General features: G+C 43.7%; 1 protein-coding gene and 1 long non-coding RNA gene across 2 annotated transcripts in view; both read right to left on the bottom strand.

Annotated features, from left to right (window-relative positions):
• Positions 1–6,023, bottom strand: part of LOC134910900 (anosmin-1-like) — a 35,301-nt gene extending 29,278 nt beyond the window's left edge. The window contains exon 1 of the mRNA XM_063919287.1: positions 5,976–6,023. Coding sequence (XP_063775357.1) covers positions 5,976–6,023 — 48 coding nt within the window. The remainder of the gene's footprint in view (positions 1–5,975) is intronic.
• A 1,121-nt stretch (positions 6,024–7,144) lies between these two features.
• On the bottom strand, positions 7,145–19,066 carry LOC134909471 (uncharacterized). Its single transcript, XR_010175947.1, has 3 exons — positions 19,003–19,066; positions 8,364–8,485; positions 7,145–7,192 (listed from the first exon to the last, which is right to left on the bottom strand). It is a non-coding gene; the product is annotated as an uncharacterized LOC134909471 (long non-coding RNA).
• Positions 19,067–22,575: the final 3,509 nt, after the last annotated feature.

The following is a 22,575-nucleotide window of genomic DNA, read 5'->3' as shown; positions in this document are numbered from 1 at the left end:
ATGTTGTACAGTGCCACATACATATAATGCCCCAGTACAGTACATATAAAAACGGCAAAAAAATGGGTGCCTCCACAGTGCCAGATAGATACATATGTGTATCTGGCACTGTGGGGACATATCTGTATCTGGCACTGTGGGGGCATATATGTCCCCACAGTGCCAGATACATATATGTCCCCAGTGCCAGTGGCAAACGCAGGATTTGCATGGGGGGGGGGGGTTTCCAGAACTGGGCGGAGCGAATCACGGGGTTGGGGACTGAGGTGACCCAGTATATGCTGGGTCCGTAAAACTAGTGTGTGTGTGTATATATATATATATATCTATATCTACACACATATATATATATATATATATATATATATATATACATACACATACACACACATACATATACACATATACATAGCATATTAAACATGCATACATATATATATATACAGTAGACATATATATACACGTATATATATATATCATGTGTGTGTGTGTTTATATGTATGTATATATATATACATGTGTATATATGTATGCACATGGATATATATGTACTATAGTTAAAATAAAGTAAACTTTTATTGCAATTACAAGTGCCACCAGGAAGACAGCAGGCTGCAGAGGATGCTAGACAGCCATTACTAATACTCATGCAGCTCAAAAAAATAAAATAAAAAATAATAATATTTTTTTTAGTGGAGGGGGGTTTCTGGGTGCTCGGAAACCCCCCCTGGGTGCACCACTAAGTGCAGATACATATGTCCCCACAGTGCCAGATTTGCCCCCAGTGCTAGATACACATGTCCCCACAGTTCCTGATATGCCCCCAGTGCCAGATATGCCCCCAGTGCAGATACACATATCCCCACAGTGCCAGCTATGCCCCCAGTGCAGATACATATGTCCCCAAAGTGCCAGCTATGTCCCCAGTGCCAGATACACGTCCCCACAGTGCCAGCTATGCCCCAGTGCCAGCTACACATGTCCCCCCAGTGCCAGATATGCCCCCAGTGCAGATACATATGTCCCCACAGTGCCAGCGATGCCCTCAGTGCCAGCTACACATGTCCCCCTAGTGCCAGATATGGCCCAGTGCCAGATAAGCCCCCAGTGCAGATACACATGTCCCCACAGTGCCAGCTATGTCCCCAGTGCCAGATACACGTCCCCACAGTGCCAGCTATGCCCCAGTGCCAGATATGCCCCCAGTGCCAGATACATATGTCCCCACAGTGCCAGTGATGCCCCCAGTGCCAGCTACACATGTCCCCCCAGTGCCAAATACACATGTCCCCCCAGTGCCAGATATGCCCCCAGTGCCAGATATACATGTCCCCACAGTGCCAGATACACATGTCCCCCCAGTGCCAGATATGCCCCAGTGCAGATACACATGTCCCCACAGTGCCAGCTCTGCCCCAGTGCCAGATACACATGTCCCCACAGTGCCAGCTATGTCCCCAGTGCCAGCTACACATGCCCCCACAGCAGGGGCGGATCCAGAAGAAAATGATAGGGGGGGCACCATGGAAGGGGCAAGTACATTTGCGTGCGGCTTCGGTGCATGTGAGGTGGCGCTTCTTATACAATGCCCACAGTTGTAGCCCTCATTATGCAATGTCCACTGTACTGGTAGTGCCCCTTATATAGACCCCATAGTAGTGGTGCCCCTTATGCAATGCCCGTATTGCCCCCAGTAGTAATGTTGCCCTGCTGGACCCCCTACCCATCCTCCAGTGATAGGGGCAGGGGGTGCTATCAGTGGCAGCTTTGATGTCCCGTGGGCGGTAGGGATGTTCTATCTTCCGCTCAGCATGTAGGTCCTGGAGCAGTAATTTCTGCTAGTTACTCCTTTACTGCACAGATGGGGCTAAACTGTAGAATAGAGCATAAGCTGAATGAAGGGGCCCCGGTACATGGCTTCCAGGGTGGTAGGAGGTGTTTAATACGTAGGGGAGGGTGTATAGTGGAGTGGGCTTAATATTTATCATTTTCTGGTGGGAGGGCAGCTTGCTTGACTACAGATATCTTAAGTTCCTGAAAATTTATTTCTTAGCTTTGAATGGGATAAAAACCTAGAGAGTCCCACCTTTCAGGAGGTTCTGGGGACACCTTTCAGGAGGTACTGGGGACACCTTTCAGGAGGTACTGGGGACACATTTCATGAGGTACTGGGGACACCTTTCATGAGGTACTGGGGACATCTGTCAGGAGGTACTGGGTACACCTTTCATGAGGTACTGGGGACACCTTTCATGAGGTACTGGGGACACCTTTCAGGAGGTACTGGGGACACCTTTCAGGAGGATTTGGGGACTTGGGGATCAGAGTTCAGGAGCCAGAGCAATTCACCAATGAAAATCTAAAACTGCATATTAGGCGTGTGGAGCTGGAGCAGGGACCAGCTGCTGGAAGGCTGATATCTCTGGTTCTGGGCATAGTAGAGACAAGCTGCCAGTGCCCACCAAAAGGGGAGAATCCCAGCTTTAGGATTATACCCGCAAAAAAACTGTAACTCAGACAGAACCCGAGATATCTGGCTGGGAAGAGCAATTAACAGGCTTGGATGGGGACCACTGCTTTCAAGTCGGATATCTCCGGTTCCCCGGGGCCGATTTTCAAAAATCTGGTACCCCTGGAAAGAGGGGACCCTCAGCTATCAGCCTGGGGGGCCCTTATACTCCTGGGGCCCTTGGGCAAGAGCCCATTGAGCCCATACGAAAAGACGGCCCTGGGGTCCAGTGCATTGCTGTGCCCATGGGCCTACACTGCTGTTAAGACAGCCCTGATTAGGAGCCTTAGCCGCCGGTCCGCGAGCGCTGATTGGCTCACGGGCCGGCGCCGTATGAAGAGAGACACCACCGCCGGAGAGGCGTGCGTGTGTCTCGGGCTCGGAGCAGCCGTGGCCAGGAGCTGCTCGAGCCGCATGCGGCAGATAAAAGAGCCGTATGCGGCTCAAGAGCCGTGGGTTGTCCACCGCTGTATTAGATTGTAAGCTCGCAAGAGCAGGGACTTCTTTCCTCATGTGCCTTTTCTTACTTACACTGTTTTATACTCCTTAGTCCCTTTGATGGCACCTAACCCCGGGTTTTCTATACCTGTCCTATATTGTCTTGAACTGTAAGTGCTGTTTTCTTATTTGCTCATTTGATTATGTACTCTGTAATGGGCGCTGCGGATCCCTTGTGGCGCCATATAAATAAAGGATAATATTAATAATATATTAGAGGAATACAATCAGATAAATAATCTTACAGCAGCTAATCTGTCAGTGGATGATATTAGTATAGGGCAGTTCTGTGAAAATATAGACATAGAGCCTAAAACATAATGTCAACACAGGTACAAAATGTTGGCATTATTAATCAGTTGATGTGTTCTATTTTGCTAATAAAGAAAACTCATTTGATTTGTGATCTAATACTTCATATTAGTACTCTGGGGGTCATTCCGAGTTAATCGTATGTAGCAACTTTTTGCTGCCCGTGCGATCAACCTGACACCGGCTATGAGGGAGTGTATTTCTGCAAAGCAGGGCTGCGAACTCTTGTGCAGCCCTGCTATGCAAAAAAAGATTCCTGTAAAAGAAGACAAGGGTAAGAGTTACTTACCCTGTGCGATCGATCCAGCGATGCATGTCCCGGAATTGACGTCAGACATCCACCCTCCAAACGCCTGGACACGCCTGTGTTGGACTCACCACTCCCCGAAAACGGTGAGTTGCCACCCGGATTCGCCTTCCTCCTGTCAATCTTCTTGCGGTCGCCGCTGCGACCGCTTTCTTCGCTAGCGGCGTCGCTGCCTGGCAACGGCCGTCGACAGGAAACGACGCACCTGCGCAATGCGGCTGCTGCGCATGCGCAGTTCCAACTTGATCGCATGGCTGCGAAGAAGCGCAGCATGCGATTGGGTCGGAATGACCCCCTTTATACGATCAGTGTTCACTGAATGAAAACAATATTATGGGCAAGCTTTTATTCATTTGCATATAAAGCAATGAAAATATGTGTTTCAGTTAAGTATCAGATAATATCTCAATAAGGAAATTTAACAGCCATGAATCTCTACCCATGATGTGGTTAAATCATGTTTTAATTGTGCAGTTGTGTCCTTAAATATTTAGTAAAACATTGTAAGAAGTATAAGTAGCAGTAGTTGCATTAGTACGTAACAAACATATATATTGTAATCAGTACACTTTACCTTGCTCATTACCCCATTGGTGATTCTGTTACTTTATTAAAAATTGTGCCCAGGTTACACAAATTGTCATACTTTTACCTAATCTATGTAGACGTATTCCCAGGATGTCCCCAGCTTGCACTTATATCTTAATACTCTAGCGTTAATTCTGGAAGCTGAATTTATCAATTTTGATAACATACATTGTAACACATCGCATGAACCGTGATTCCGTTACTGACGGTATCCGGACTCCAGGTCGACACCAATTAGGTTGACATCAATTGGTTGACACACCTTAGGTCGACACCAGAAATAGGTCTACATGGACAAAAGGTCGATATGGAAAAAGGTCGACATGAGTTTTTCCCATTTTTTGAGCTTTTTCAGACTGTACGATACACGTGAACTACAACTGGGAACGGTAACCTGTGCCGAGTGCAGTGGCAGCGGAGCGAGGCACCTCCATGCGAGGGGACGCGGTGCACTAATTGGGGTTCCCCGTCACTTTACGAAAAAAACGTCACCAAAAACAGTCACAAAAACTTTTCCATGTCAACCTTGTCCACGTCGACCTTTTGTCCGTGTTGACCTATTTGTGGTGTTGACCAATTGGTGTTGACCTGGAGTCCCAGACCCGTTACTGACTGTGAAAGAAGTCTGATTTATCAAGGATAACTTACAGAAGATCGCACTTAAACTAAATTGATAGTATTTTATATGGGGTTTGTTGTGGGATGTTGGGTTATGGTGATTTGTTCACATTAGTGGGGGCAGTTGTGTAGTGAATGGAGTTTATCAATGTAAAAAGACGATTCAGTTACCAGTGGAATTGCCCTATAATATAACTTTTAATCGGATCTTGTCTTTTCATATCCATTTATTACAATAGCTAGCAGATCAGAAAGCTTACAATGATTAGTGCTTAGGGCCTGATTCAGAGATGTACGCTACTGCAATCCCGTACACAGCTAATGTGCAAAAATAAGCTCATTTTGCAGCCGCCAGGAAATGTATAGAGACGCCCAATCGGCGGCCTCGCAAATCTCAGCACAAAGACACAGCTGCTGTCACACATCATCCGATTATCAGAGTTTTGAGTAACTCTTTGGTGATGCTCAATGGCCCCTCTCTACTGCATATGTGATTGGGACATGCCCCGAAAAATGGCTGCTACTGTACATGTCGCCTCACCCCTGCTGCCACCCACAAATGATCCCTTACTGTCAATCAGTTTGCGCGGAAATCCTCTCTGTACAAGGTTGCAAGACTATTGCAGCACAGGAAACATGCGCAGTCAGCCGATAATCAACTGCGTAAATATTAGGATAGTATACAACCCTGAATCAGCCTTTATTCTGCCAGGGCTACACAGTGTCACAAGTTTCTGTGTTTAGTTACATTGAAGTATATTTAATATAATTATAGAGGGTATATTTACTAAACGTCAATTTTAATCAATCTCAATCGATGTTGGTCTTCTAGGGTTAAAACACCCCTTATAGAATACAGATTCTGATTTATTCCGTAATTTGGTCATTTAAAAATTTCCCAGCCTGGGGCCACCTCTTGTCTGAACTATACAGATTCTTCTATCAGAGCTAGTAGCTGACTGACCACCATGATGATCTCCATTAAAGTGCCTGTATTTTCTAAAAGGTTTTTATTTTATTGCTTCTAATTATAGGCATTGAATAGAAACTTCAAAGGGGCTTTTATACAAATATGGCATCATGAAATGAAGAACATTTTTAATGATTTAAAATGACAGTCACAAAGAGGAAAATATTTATTACCTCACATTTCCTATGACACTGTTTTGGCTTGGAGTCCAACTTCCCCATGCATGGTTGTAGACACTGAAACAATAGTAATAGTACTAAGGAATTGGAAAACTATATTCTACAGTCCAACTGCTATCACAAAAACAACATATGCTTTTACTTCCAAACTAAGACATAACCATAGCTAATAATTTAAATGGGTGATTATTAAAAAATATTTTTAGCATTGCATGTATAGTATGTAAATATAACTGAACTGCACAATTTATTTAATAGTAAGGCAATGTAGGCAAACATCTCATAACTTTAATAACGTTTCATCAGATGACACTGTCGTCTAACAATCACATACTAATACTATAAGCATATATTTGAGGCCTAAAATAGTTTTTTTCAGGTCTTCCCATCACTATAATATTTTCTTATGCTTAATTGCTTCAGCCTCATGGCAGGTATCCTTGCTTGTTGTGATAACCCTTATACTGCCCCCGGAGGTCCAGGAAATGCTGTTGTTACTCTATTGTAGACCACCGAAGATAAAAGAGGCAGGACAGAAATAGAAAACCTATTCTGTAAGCCTCTTTGTTTAGGAGAAAATAGTAAAATTCTGCTATCTTTCATCGATATATATATATATATATATATATATATATATATATATATATATATGTATGTATGTATGTATGTATGTATATATAGGCAATTACCCACATAAAAAATGTGGTCTAGGGATTAAAAGTAGATTTGTCCACTATTTTATGCAGGACTACATCTAGTAATACCTTATTCTGTCTACATTCTAAACAGCAGTTAAAATGATAAATCAGCATTCAGCTTACTTTAGGAGAGGAAGCGATGACAAATAAGTCTTTCCAGGGGGTTCTCTTCATTACAACAACACTGCAATGATGCTTGTACCAGATTTACAATACTACAAACTGATAATGACTTGAATATAGCTTCAATGCCTCTAGCTGGCAGCAATTCCAGTAACATATTATTTTGATGTGTGTTATAGACTAAGTCATGCACAGTTTTAATATTCTCCTAATGTAGCATTCCAGGTTTAATATAAATAGATTCATTATTCCTCTTCTATCATTCTGTCTCTTGAAGGACACTGATCAACTGCCAACAATCATACTATACATTTTTATCCAATAACATTAATTTGTACTCACCTGGGAGCACCGCCGCTTATTCCCACACCATGTCAAAATGTCATCATTCTGCATAGGATTAAAAATTAAGTGCATCATGTATTTGACCTGGAAATGCAGGTCAAGCATAAATACTCTACATAACATAATGTAAAGAATCAAAAGTCTGTCTTGATTTTTTTGAATTTAAGTACAGTTAAGCCTATTACGTTGCGCTTTACAACTGGAAACAACAGTGATAAGACAGACTGGGTAATAACAGACAGTCATAGAGGTAGGAAGACCCTGCTCGCAAGCTTACAATCTATAGATTTCCCTATATCCTTACTGTTATCCTTTTGGATGAAATACAGCTATATTTTTAGTATGTTATACCACACAGTATCTCCGCTATTGTCCATGAAATCTACACTACAGGTTAATGCATTATTGTTAGGTAGTACTCTTAAATAAGAAGCCTGTTCATTCTATGCTGATACTTTCATTTCAAAGTAAATAAAAGGTATAGGTCACAGATGAGCCTATTGAGGGCCTCAAACCAGGGACTGCACTATACAGTAGAATTACATCCTATAATGAAAGCCAAGTTCAGCAGTCTTAGCCATCCTAGGTTTTGTAGCTTTAAATGCCCAAAAATACAGTTTACTGTCCCTGTATTACTCCAAAATACTCTAGCTATTTTTTTCAAAGTGTTTCTGTTTTGTCCTCTAGTGTGTACAATATATCTGTGATAAATGTCTCCACTGGCTCCCACTAGGGTAGTGGTTCCAAAAATGTTTGGTCTTGTGACAGACATGCCCACATGAACGTTGATGTAAATATTTTGTATTTAATAAAACCAGAATCATGATGACGTTTGTTCTGCATTTCAGTTAATTTACATATTATCCTAAAGTTATATGTAGAATATTTGAAGAGTTTCCACCTGTAACATTTTGGGACATACAGCATACAGCATACTTTCTGGTGCACACTTTAAACCTTGCGCCTGGGGTCTGTCTGCTCATTTCATTGTTGCAACCCCACCCATATTATTTTCTTAGTTTTTCTGTATATTATTTTTAGCCAAAAATATATTGATTTGCTTGGACATTTTATGCTATCAAAACTTGTCTTTGTTTATAAATCTTTGTTTACTTTCATAATTTGAATTATTATACTCAGCAATATAATAAAGATACATGTTGAGTCTATTTTGTCTTCTCTGACAGTAATGGAAGAGAGCAGCTGAGTCAATTACCTGTAGACTTCTGAAAGTGGCAGACAGCTTGGTGATGTGCAGGGTCAGACACCGTGATGTGCATCTGGCCAACATTATCTTCTTATCAATGTCTTCTCCATCCTTCTTATCCACTCGCCGGCCTGCAGCAAGAACTACTATGTTGTATACCAGCAAAAGTACCAAATGACAATTGAATAACATGCTCACATGTAACTGCATCTCCTTCCCAGTGCTGTTCTGCTCCTGTACATCACTCTGTAAGAAGTCTGTATCTGGGAGGGTGCTCCTTCTAACAGGGACACTCCCCCAGTCAGTCTCCCTCAGCTTCAAGCATGACCCCACATTATACAGTAGCTTCTGCAACAGTCCAGAATCTGACATGTATCCCCCACTGCTCTGTGATTGCTACATGTGGTGTCTGAAAAGCATGATTTCACATAGGGTCATAGGAGCAGGTGACAGAGTTTCTCTAGCGTTACATTTGTTTCTATGTTTTGTTAGAAATGATGTAAATAAACATTGCTTGCTGTAATGGCAGTCAGAATGTAACATATCTGCATTATATGTTCTCATGATGACACATTGCAGAGTGAACGCTTTGGATAGATGAGCATAACAGTTACATGTTAATATAAACATGGCAAAGCATCTCATAACATTTTGTTTTTACTATTTTCTTATTCTGCAGTCATTTGCAGAGAATTGTATCTGTATATCTATAGGGTTATAGATTGTGCTTGCAGTCAAGATAGAAATGCAAAATAATGCATGTGCAGATGTGTCTTTGCGCCGTGTGCTACAAGTCGCGTTACACATAACGCGTGAGTGCCGTGTAACTTGGTAGTGCCGAGCATCTTTTTTGCATTTTTTCTCTACAAAAATGCGTTTTAGACACAAAGTAATGTAATACATGAGCTGTTTCTGCTGATTACAGTGATATGCAGCATGCCTATATTCTATGTGTGACTGCTACTGTATTTGCATACAAAATACTATGCAACAGTGTTTTCATGGAATACACTGTAACATGACATTTCGGATGCAGATAGAGCTGCAATTACACACTGAATATAGGCATGCCATATATCATTTTAATCAGCAGAAGCTGCATGTGTGTCCTATTACATTACTTTGAGTCTTAGGTGCATTTCTGCGGAACAAATGTTAAAAAAGGACGCTTGTTGCTACCGAGTCCCCCACATCATGGCGCGACTTCAACAGCTGTTTAGCGTGACTGGTACACCGTTTTAGATTCCTACCATAAATCTGTGTTCTTGCAAATGATTATAGTACCATCAGTGTACCTTCATTATTATACACTCTTGGGCCCCCTTCTCAGGGGAATTACAGAGTGACCCTCATGGTAGCTGCACTGCACAGAAACCTCCCTTGGAAACAAATTGAATATAGACATACAAAATACTGGACAGCCACACTATGCAGAGGGTCCCTTTGGCAGCCACATTACACAGACCCTCCCTCTTTGGCATCCACTTTGCACAAAGATCTCCTTAGGGATACTCAATCCCTGTAGACCCCTCATATGAAGTCACAATGTAAGGAGGCCTCCTCATTGTCAGCTGTAGTGCGCAGATAAAAATCTAGTGGAAACCCGTCAAAATCAATGTTTTTTTTTTTTTTTTTTTAAAGAATAAACTCATATCAAGCAACAATTGTAAACATTATGTGATTAACAATTTTATTTTACATATTCATACATATACACTTCTAACATAAACTTTACATGGGATCTTTGCTGCTCCGTAATGCCCCAACCATTGCTCCAATCTCATTTTCTCTTCGACTGGCACATCTACATGGCAAGACCTTTCATATTTTTATGTTCAGCCATTGCTAAAACCCATTCCCCTGGCACTTTCCTAGATAGGAAGAGACAGCAGGAGTCCTAGTGGTGCTTTGGAACTTCCTCCCGATGCCTGCATTTGATGTGCATAGAGTTTTTGGGGTTATCCAGCCACTGAGTGCGCTCTGCTCAGGGTATTACACTAGATGGAGGTTTTGAGATTTCAGAGTGGCCTGACCCCGTTTTCTTTTCCATGGTGCTTGGATGTATACAGTGAGTAATTGGCCACTCTGCTGTGGCCTGACCCAGTTTTGTTTTCCTTGGTGCCTGAATGAATACAGTGAGTAAATGTGGAGGGGGCAGCAATTACATCTGCTTGTCATCAGTTCATTGTCTCTGGCTACCCTGGACCTTAAAGTACGTTTCTGCATATTTACATCATAAATACCAAAAGGAGTCCTCTCATGGAAAACTTTATACAAAGAATACAATGATAAAAAACAATATTTAGCTCAAATGACCAATCATATCAAATAAGGGAAGATAATTTTTGTGTGAAGTGGTCTAATTTATATTATTGGATGGTTGGTGTAGCACTTAGCATTACTGTCTCACAGCCCTGTGGTCATGAGTTCAAGGCATTATAAGTGTGAAGTATGTATGTTCTCTCTGTGTTTTTGTGTGTTTCCTTTGACTTTTCAAAAACATAATAATAGGTAAATTAGCTTCTGCCAAAAAAATAACCCTAGATTGTGTCTGTCCATGCAGGAATATAGATTCTGAGCTCCACTGCAGCAGGGACTGATGTGTATGACTGAAATAACCTCTATAAAATGCTGCATGATGTATGTGCACTATATAAATGTCTGTTAACATTAAGATATTACTATTTTTGTGATCATGTTCCTTTAAGTCCATAATCTATACATTAACGTGAAAAATGTTGTCTCCTAATCACTTGTTTCATTTCATGTTATATCAGTCTATTACTTATATAAATGAAGGGCACAAAGCGGAAAAACAGATAATTTATAAGAAGTTTCACCTATGGACTGTCTTTTGAACTGTGCAAGTCAGCAGCTTCCCAGGAGATAGATGGGGATTTCCTAGCACACCTCAGAGCTCAGAAGGATGTCTTTATGGCCCTAGTCCTGAACTTGTGACCTGTGTAACTGCCCTCATCCTAAGTATTATCACTTGTGATTGATATCTCTTACCCCCATGAAGAGGAGCTGTTCATTCCTGGAAAGCATCAAGTAGCAGATTCACACCATCAAACACCATACTGATTAACAGCATTTTAATAGCCGTTAATAGACAAGGTGTCCCGATCCTTGACATCTTTCATAGACCTAAGGTTACAAGTTCACACTGCTAACACTTGCAGAGGATGTTAACCATTTGTTGTAGCTAGGAAGCTCTTTGATAATTGTCTTAAAAGAGGCAACATAAAACCACTAGAGACTTATCATTATTTAGTACACAGACATGACATTGTTACTCACCTAAATTCCCATTCTCTTAGTGCCTGGTTAATGTCAGTGATTACAATTTGCTGCACACCATTAGACCATGCAAGTGTTTGTTCTCATAATTATACCAGGTATTTCCTCAGCTAAAAAGTGATTCATTTTATAATGGTACTTAATGGATATATATTGCAGCTGATGATGCAGTATTTCCTATTTAAAAACACATCCACTTACTTTGTGCACACATGCTTTCACCTAGTGAAGTGTACTCTTCATCTGTACTATTATTTTTAGTCTTAATTATTTCATGGATTGGATATATTTTTTCAGTGTTTATCATGTCAACATTTATAATGTCATGTTAATATTCTTTAAAACCTTAGGAGTCTACAAATTAGTATTTGCACCAGATATGGCTGTACACAGTTTTGGTACAAGATGAGTGTGGCTCTAGATATGGCTCCCCCAGTGCCCGTCTTTCTATAAATTTGCAGAACTAGATTAAATCCAAGAGCTGCCTTCTAGGCAAGTGGTCAGCTGAGATTCCATAAACATAGGGCAGGCTTCATGAGACATTAAAGGAAGCCAAGGGCAGTAGCTATAAAACTGATACACTTTCAAACCATTCTAGAATTTCACGCATGTGGCTAAGGCTCTATTTAATTGCATACATTTGTTTTATAAGTACACCTCACTTTACCGTTCAATTAATGGGATTTTTGCTAGAAAATATAATATTTTCAGCAGGGGAATAACAAGAACAGCGGCTCTTCATTTTATGCCCCATAGTAGCGCTTTACTTCATGTAATCAGTAGTCCCTTACTTCACATTATGCCACACGGTGCCCCCAGTTCACATTTTGCCACACAATGCCTTCAGTTCACATTTTGCCACACAATGCACCCAGTTCACCTTATGACATTTTGTAGTGCCCCAATTAACATTATAACACACTGTAGATCCCCCAGTTCACATTATGCCACATTATAGTACCCCAGATTATATTACATCACTCAGTACTACAAGTTCATATTATGTCACACAGTGCCCCTAGTTCACCGTATGCCACTCGGTAGTGTGCCAGATAACATAATACACTAGATTCTCTAATTCACATTTTGCCACATAGTAGTACCCCAGATTATATTGCTCCATACAGTACTTTCAAGTTCATATTATGCCATGTAATGACCCCAGTTGACATTGGCAGGCTAATGCATACAGTATTTTTCAGCCTCAGGTGTTGTCTTCTTCCCCTATGTTCTAAGGGCCTTATTCAGGTTTGTTAGCAAACCAAATGGTGGGTACACACTAGAGCGACGAGGATTGTTCTGTCGTCGGAACGAATCCCTGTCAGCCCTAGATTGTGTGTACACACTGGGGCAATGCTAATGAAGGTCAGAACAAACATGTTACATGCTAACGGCCGCAGGAGCGCGCAATCATGCATACACACTGAGTGATGTAGGCGAAATGGCATTTTGTGCAGACATCGCTCTAGTGTGTACCCAGTTTAGGATTTTGGGTGGGGTGTGTTCAAACTGAAATCTAAATTGCAGTGTAAAAATGAAGCAGCCAGTATTTACCATGTACACAGTGCCGGCGCTAGCCGCTCAGCAAGGTTCGCAAAGCAGGGAGGCGCCTGGCACTAAAGGCGCTCTCCCTGCTCTGCTACTGTACCTTGCTGATGCGCAGTGTTAGTGCCAGCTGCCGCAGCCTGCGCCTGTCACACCGTGTGACAAGCAGAAGCGGTGCCGGCAGCATAAACACAGGATCCTCGATCTCCTCCTGTGTCAGAGCCCTCCCCCTTCCCTGTCCGTCTTGCTCCTCCCCACTGCACATGTCAAGCTGGGAGGTAGGAGCATTGTCCCCACCTCCTCTCTTCCCTCCCCTCTCACAGCAGTCTTCAGCACCACCCCTCCCCTGAGTCCCCTCATCAATGGTGGATTCAGGACCAGGTAGGGAGAAAGGGTATATTAGCGTGTGTGTACAGTGACATTTTACTGTGTGCTGAGGTGGGGGGGGAGATAAACTGGTATGATACTGTGTGGTGGGGGTGAAGATAAAGTGAAATATTACTGTGTACTGGTGTCGGGGGGGGGGGGGGGGGAGACGAGATAAACTGGTATGTTACTGTGTGCTGGGGTGGGGGGGAGAAAGTGGAATATTACTGTGTACTGGACTGGGGTGGGGGGGGGATAAACTTGTATGTTACTGTGTGCTGGGGTGGGGGGGATAAGCTGGTATGTTACTGTGGGGTGGGGGGGAGAAAGTGGAATATTACTGTGTACTGGGGTCAGGGGGGATAAGCTGGTATGTTACTGTGGGGTGGGGGGGATAAAGTGGACTATTACTGTGTACTGGGGTCGGGGGGGATAAACTGGTATGTTACTGTGTGCTGGGGTGGGGGGATAAAGTGGAATATTACTGTGTACTGGGCTCGGGGGGGGGGATAAACTGGTATGTTACTGTGTGCTGGGGTGGGGGGATAAAGTGGAATATTACTGTGTACTGGGCTCGGGGGGGGGGGGGATAAACTGGTATGTTACGGTGAGCTGGGGTTAAAGTGGAATATTACTGGGGGAGGGGGAGGGGGGATAAACTGGTATGTTACTGTGTGCTGGGGGGGATTAAGTGGAATATTACTGTGTACTGGGGTCGGGGAGGAGGATAAACTGGTATGTTACTGTGTGCTGGGGTGGGGGGGATAAAGCGGAATATTAGTGTGTGCTGGGGTGGGGGGTGGATAAAGTGGCATATAATGTGTGCTGGGTGGTGGTGGTAGTGTAGTGTGTGCGGGGACTGGGCTGCAGGGTAGCTGTGGTGTAGCGTGTGGCGAGGGGGGATTAATTGCTTAATTAGTCATTGGGGGGAGGTAGATGGAGAAAAAATCCCTTGTAAGCCATGTCTCGCACAGCCTTATCAGGGCTAATTGAATAGCCCCCGGAGACACAATTACCCACAATCAATGACCGTGGGTAATAGGATACCTCCATATGTGGTGTAAAGGTCACTAGGACTGACAGATTATACCTATGGAATACATGGCTGCATCCCCCCAGTAAAATCTGCCACCCGCAGGGACTGCCTACCAGTGGCAGTGACTTACTGTACCATAGGAAGTGTTTTCTCTTCATGGGACTGTAAGTCCGGACTTGTTATGTTTCTAATTTTTAAATTTATGTTAAATGCAGTTTCTCCACTGCCTGCCACCCGCTGCCTCTCCACAGCCGTCACCTCTCTCTCCTGTCACCCACTCACTCTGATCCTCTCACCATCACCTCTCTCTCCAGTCCCTCTCTCCCTGTCACCCCCCCTACCCATCACCTCTCTCCTGTCACCCTCTCCCTGTCATCCAACCCTCTCCCCATCACCTCTATCGCCTGTCACTCTCTCCCTGTCATCCAACCCTCTCCCCATCACCTCTATCGCCTGTCACCCTCTCCCTGTCATCCAACCCTCCCCCCGTCACCTCTATCGCCTGTCACTCTCTCCCTGTCATCCAACCCTCTTCCCGTCACCTCTCTTTCCTGTCACTCTCTCCCTGTCATCCAACCCAATCCCCGTCACCTCTCTCTCCTGTCACCCTCTCCCTGTCACCCACCCCTCTCCGCATCACCTCTCTCTCCTGTCGAACTATCCCTGTCACCTACTGATTCTCATCCTTTCCCCATCAACTCTCTCTCCTGTCAGCCACTGACACTCACCCTCTCCCCATCATCCTCTTTTTTCACACTCTGCTTGTCACCCTCTCATTGTCACCTTCCGCTTCTCACTGTTGCCCACTGCCTCTCCCTAGCTTCACTCTGTGCCCGTCTCCCACTATCTCTCACTGTAGTTACCCTCTCCCTGTCACCCACTGACATTCCTGTTACCCACTTACTCTCACCCTCTACCCGTCACCCTTTCTCTCCTGTTATCTTCTCTCTCTCACACACTCATGATCCATACGATCGCATGGTGTGTGCACTCCCACTAACTGGATGCAGCTAGTCGCAAGCGCAATGTGGCTGCTTGTGGGTAGGATGAGAGCGGAGTAGGAGGGCGCAAAATTTAGAGTTTGCAGGAGGGCACCGAACACCCTAGCACCGGCCCTGCATGTATAGATACAATATAACCCACCCAAATCCAAATTTCTCTGCCCCACCTGCAGTGCAACATGGTTTTGTCCAGTTGCTTAATTTTTTGGTTTGCTAACAAACCTGAATAATCCCATAAATGTGCTGCACACAATCTACTGTGAGGTGGCACCTAGAAGAAAGAGACAGTCAACAGATTTTGGGCCTGATTCAGACCTGATCACTGTTGTGCGAAATTGCACAGCGGCCGATTATCGAGTGACTGCGCATGCGTATACACCGCAATGCACAGACACTAAACAGCGACAGAATCACAGAATGGTGAGAAAATTTTGATACCTAGGCGTACGCAATGTGATTGACAGTAGCGGACTTTTGTGGGTGGTAACTGGCCGTTTTCTGGGATTGTCAGGAAAAACACAGGCGTTCCCAAGCGGTTTCAGGGTGGGTGGGTGATGTTCGCTCCGGCCCCGATCAGCCTGTTTGTATCGCACTGTAGGGGTAAATCCTGGGCTACGCACAGACTGGAAAAATAATTTGATGGTGAGTGAGTTGCGAACGGATTTGCAGTTGTCCGCTAGCTGGTGATGTTTTAGCACAGAGTACACATGCATTCGCACACTTGCACGGCGCGGGTTATCACTCTCTATGGGCGGCGACTATCTGTTCGCAGACCTCTGCAAAAACGCACAGCAGCGATCAGGTCTGAATCGGGCCCTTTGTAGTTTGCAAACAGTAAAAGAGATTAGCAATTGTACCTGAATAAATGTGCTGAAAAAACTGTATATAAAATATTCTTTACTACGTTATTATTGAAAAACAATATAGGTACTATCACAAAATGGAAAAACCTTCACAGTTGGCTATAAGATATGCAACAGATATCAGAAATCACATCTATTGGCCATGGTTAAAGATAATATGTAAAAATCTCTTTGAGGGATTCCTTTTGGAGCTCATTGTATATACAATTAACCCCCAACACAGAGAGGTGGAACGCCACCCTCTAGTGGACTAAAGACTTATATATACACATATATATACAATTTTCATAATTTTTTCCTTTTTTTCTTTTTTTTTCTTTTTTTTCATACTTTACATTTAATGTATATTATCTTCAACCATGGCCAATAGATGTGGTTTCTGATATCTGTTGCATATCTTATAGCCAACTGTGAAGGTTTTTACATTCTGTGATGGTACCTATAATGTTTTTCAATAATAACGAAGTAAAGAATATTTTATATACAGTTTTTTTCAGCACATTTATTCAGGTGCATTTGCTAATCTCTTTTACTGTTAGCTATCTTTAGGGAGGCATTTGAGGTAGCCTCCCTTTGCAATCTTGCTACCCACAACAGTATAACTCATACCAGTGAGCGCGAGTGAAACTATTTAGTCACCTTTGTAGTTTGCAGACTGTGCCTTTCTGTATTCAGTAGTGTCACCTCTTCTTACTGCACTATTGATGCTGTTGTGAGCTTGGTGCAGGGGAGATGAGCCGTGGAGGCAGGCCCACTATGCCTTCAGGTCCCATAATAACCTGTAACTTTAAGTCATCCATTATAACTGCATTAAGCAATGTTTGTCTGATTCTTAATCGGACGAATGTCCAAAAGTGGACACATCCATGCATACCAATTATTATAAACCTTGGTAAAGGCTCCAATTTCACACAAGAGATCCGTTTTGTGGGAGTGTTGTTGGCTTGTAGCCAGACTACTGTATTGTTAACATTTTTTATATTATTTTTGTGTGAATATTACTGGCCAGTGCATATTGTTATTAATGGTGTACATGTTACAAAGTTTGTCTTTTTAAATGAGATTTGATTGATTAATTAATTAAAAACACTGTGTCATCAGCGCTGTCTTAACAGATGTGTTTGTACAGTAGCTTTCTGGGTGGAGTACTTCCTGATTGACAGCTGCAGGAGAACTAGGAGGATATCACTGGACCTCAGCGCCAAGTCATTTTCTGCTATAATTGTAAGTCTTGCATGTGAGGAATGGAAGCCTGTTTCTACTGGATTTTTTCACCCAAGGTGTAAGTGCGGGATACATATGATATCCCGGCAGACGGAATGCCAGCTGTCACTATACCATCAGTGGCTTTCCGCCTGCCGGAATCCCATCAGCGAGTCCCCTCGCCATGGATCGGGCCCAGTGGCTCACATCACTCACCACAGGTTCTATTCCCACTCTGTGGCGCGGACCCACCAAACGAGTGGCAGTGTTGGTTGGGATCCCGCGAGTTGGTATATATCTGGCTGTCTGTCTCGTGAATGCTGGGTTCCCGACAGCCGGTATATTGACTGCATCCCGTAAGGGCCAATAATACTGATGACAGTTGTACCGTGCCTGTGGATAGAAAACAGTGCAGTGTGACCACATGCATGAATCGGGCAGCCACAGCCAGCCACACTCAGAATCAGGTGCTGTATGCATATAAACACATTCAACTAAATAAACAATGTTCAATCACATTTTATACTATCAGGTATCATACAGTACTTGATAAGCAATGAAAGGCATTACTACATTGGTCATCATCAAATTCTTCACAAAATAGTATTTCAAATATTTTATTCATACTCTATAGACATTGCAAAGTGTCATTTACGCAAATATACCAGCCTATAGTACAATTGTATTAGTATAGCTTTGGATATTTCTAATGGAGCTGCTCATAGACATGGTTTAATCAGTGTGATTAATCATTTACAAGAATGTGACATGCTATTTAAGGGGTGAGGGTGGATGGAACTAGAGTGTGTGGACTCTGAGTTCTGCTCATTACATTTGGAGGTTTTCATTGTGTGATCATTTGGGCCTAATTGTTTTCAGATGGCCATGTCCTTCCTGAGCAGACATGATTGATGGGTACAAGACCACATATGAGAATTTGAGGCTAGTTTGGCAACCAAAATCGGTATGCACTTTTTTATCTCTAAATATTAAGTGAAATAGGTGATTGAAAGGGTTTTTATTAAATCTGATTTCATACAAATGTGCAAACTGTCCCAACAGATACACATTTCTATAAGATATTTTATATATATATATATATATATATATATATATATATGCTCTAAAAATTTTTTTAATGGCATCCATTCGTTGTTCAGCTACAGTCAATGCATATTGAGCTGTCCATTGCTCTATATAGGAACTGCACTATCTGTACCCACTGACATTTTGTATCATGTACGTTCAAACAGAGCTTTGGTCCAGTCAGCAAATAAAACAAAAATATGTACTATATAGACATTATAATCATCTCTAAATTTAGCTCTAGTTACCTTGTAATGACTGCAGAATTTTGGTGGCTCTTCCCCTAAGTATTTTTCTCGCTTTGTGGTTTACCTGTAGTGCAGGTCAAATAATGCATGAAAATTATATGAAACATTCAAATACAGCTATAGATTATGTCTACAACCACTGTAGGTAAGCTGAACTCTCACTTTTCCAAGACAAAAGTGTTACCTGTAATAAACGTTTTATATCTTCAAGTGTCTCAAAAGTGAAAGAATAGTTTTTTTTCCTGTCACAAGCTACCAAAAACTGTGTGGGGCTCCCTCCATTTACACTACAGGCCACGCCCCCTGATCTGACTCTCCTTCTGCACTGACCAGCGGGGCGAAGTTAATCAGTTGCACTGTGTCAGAGGCAGTGGCGGGCTGAGCATGGGGTTCAGAGTGCCGTTCCCCCCCCCCCCCGCTCCCCAGACCAATACAGTTTTGACAGGCAGCCTGTGGCCATGCACTACCCACACATTGCTGGCACCAAGGAGGTAGTCACAGGCAGGGCCATAAGGAGGGTGCTGCAGCTGGTGTGCACCCTAGTGGTGTATCCTGCCGCGCACCCCAACAATCATAATCCCTAATGCCGGGCGCCCACTGCCGATGCATTTTACGCTAGTGGTGCGCCCAGCCTTCTCTCCACACCCACATACATTCCCAGCTCTGCCCCCTTGAAGCATGGGGTCCGTGGGAATCATATACGCTACCTCTATCTCCGTGTTACACTACAGTGCTCCTCCCCTCCTCCTGAACCGCACACATAGTAGCTGCAGGATCTCGCTCACCCCGCATGCTGTTTGCTCTCTCCCCGACTGCAGATACTCTTCCCCAGCTCAGCAGACTGACTGCATCTTAGGATATGTGCCAGCTAGGGGGTTATGAGACTGTTTGAATAGCGGGTCACTGGTATCTGGTATAGCCGGTTACTGGTGCGTGGTGAGCTGCAGTGCTGGAGAGTCATTATTGGCACATAGACCCATGTCTAATTACCCCAATCCCAATTCAGAGGTCTGCATTAGAGGTGAGGAGCATTAGATTGAGGTTTGCATTGGGGTGGAGGTCATTAGAGTTAAGTCTGTATAAGAGGTTAAGGTCATTAGATAGATGTTTGCATTAGGTTGGAGGTGATTAGACAGTGGTCTACATTAGAGGAGGAAGGGGTGGTCATTAGGTATGGCTCTACATAAAGGGTGACAGTCATTAGGTGTTATACATTAGGGTTGGGGGGTAATTAATTAGACAAGGACCTGCATTAGGGTTGAGGGGCGGGAACACTCACAGATGTGTTCCTGCTGATCTTAAACAATATTCGCGGCAACAGCAACTGGTTTTCTGCAAATATTGTGCCCGCAAATATGTCCAAGCTCCCATGAACGTGCTGCAGGTTGCCATGAATATTCTGAATTGTGGCAAATTCACACTAGTGACCCGTTCATGGGTAGGATGAGCAGTGACCCATCTGTATAGATCTATATATCTATATATATATACATCTATATATCTATATATATATATATATATATATATATATTTTAGATATGAGCGGATTCAGTTTTAGTCGGATTTACTTGGATTTACCCGAATCTCCTTATTGGCTCACAAACGTCACGTGTTTTGGTAAGCCAATAAGAAAAATCCAGAAAAAAAGAACTTGCGATAATTCTGGCATTAAGAACCGAGTAACTCCGAACCCGCTCATCTGTAATATATATATATATATATATAAAAATATATATATATACCACTTTCTGTCAGCCGGCACTCTCTGGATAGCTTGCAAATACCTTGCCAGGGTGCTCTCCTTTGGGTCAAACAGATCCCTGAATACAAATAGCAATACACAGAGGCACTCCCGGACTTCCAACTTGGTGAAACAAATGCGGTGATTTAATTTAACGTTTCGGGGAACTGCCCCCCGTCATCAGGACACACACACATGTGTGTCCTGATGACGGGGGGCAGTTCCCCGAAACGTTGAATTAAATCACCGCATTTGTTTCACCAAGTTGGAAGTCCGGGAATGCCTCTGTGTATTGCTATTTATATATATATATATATATATATATATATATATAGATAGATAGATAGATAGATAGATAGATAAACAGGAATAGGCAGCACTCACAGACTTTTGCATAAACAAGAACAGAGATCACTCCATCTTGTGTAGTCTTAACGTTTCGGTTTTAATTAACCATCATCAAAAGTACTTTGAGTGCCGCCTATTCGTGTTTATCTACATTGCCGCAGCGCTGTGGAGGGCACCCGGCGAGCTGACATGTGTATTTGTGAGTGCCGAACATCCAGGCCATATATATATATATATATATATATATATTCAATAGCCACACCCACCTGGCGCTGGTCATACACCCTTTGACGTGATACAGTAGGCCCTTCAAAAATTTCAGTTCCAGGCCCCATGGACCTTAATCTGGCAGTGGTCTTCCCCTCCCTCTCTCCGTCTCCATCCCTCTCTATCTCCATCTCCGACCCCCGCACTCTCCCTACATCTCTCTCTTTGTTCCCCTGCGCCTCTCTTCCTTCCTCTTCACCTCTCTCGCCCCTTCTCTCCATCTTCCCTTTCTCTCTCCATCTCCCCCTCTCAGTCTCTCTCTCCGTCTCTGCTCCTCTCTCTCCGCCCCCCCCTTCTGTCTCTCTCTGTATCTCTCTCTTGTCTCCCTCTCTCTGTATCCACTCCTCTCTCTCCCTCCATCTCCTGTTTCTCTCTCTCTCTGTTCCACTGCACCACTTCCTTCCTCTTCACCCCTCTATCTCTATTCCCCGGTCTCTCTCTCCCTCCCTCCCTCCCTCTCGCTATCTCTCCTCTTCCCAAACATAATTCTTCTTCTGTCCCTTTAGTAAACTCTTACAGGGGTGGTATTCATGTGACCGGCGGTTGGGAGACTGATGGTCACATGACCTCCACCAAAATCCCGCCCCCTCACTATCCCGATGGTCGGTATGCCGACCAACAGGGACTATTTCCACTCGTGGGTGTCCACGACACCCATAGAGTGGGAATAGAACCCTTGGCGACCGCAGGTTGCCGCTGAGCCCGCAAGGGGCTTGCTGCACTCGCCCCTCCCCGCCGGGATCCTGGCATCGGTATGCTGACCGGCGGTCTCCTGACCGCCTGGCAGCCATACTACACCCTCTTACACTACAGTAGCATTGTCTTTCCTCAGCTCTCATGTTAAAGCTGCTTGTTTTTTTTTTGCCTATCTCCCCCACTGACACTTTCCTTTCATGTCCCAGTGAGCCCTTTCAACCCAGTTTACTCCCTTTAATCCTTCCTACAAAGACCTCTCATACCCTCTGCTTCTCCTCTTCACCTTCTCCCAGTCACCCTATCCCTGTCACTCTCTCCATCTTTCAATGCCTCACCCTGGCACCCACTGCTTCTCCCTCTCACCTTTTTCCTGTCACCCATTGCCTCTCCCTTTCACCAACTCTCCATCTACCTGTCGTCCTCTGCCTCACTCCCATCATCCTCTGCCTCATCCCCATCACCCTTTACCTCACCCACAGCCTTGTGACATATTGTGAACTTGGGGTGGGATGGAGAAGGGG

Source organism: Pseudophryne corroboree, chromosome 4, assembly GCF_028390025.1.
Source record: "Pseudophryne corroboree isolate aPseCor3 chromosome 4, aPseCor3.hap2, whole genome shotgun sequence".
NCBI lineage: Eukaryota > Metazoa > Chordata > Amphibia > Anura > Myobatrachidae > Pseudophryne > Pseudophryne corroboree.
This window is presented reverse-complemented; position numbering and strand designations above follow the sequence as displayed.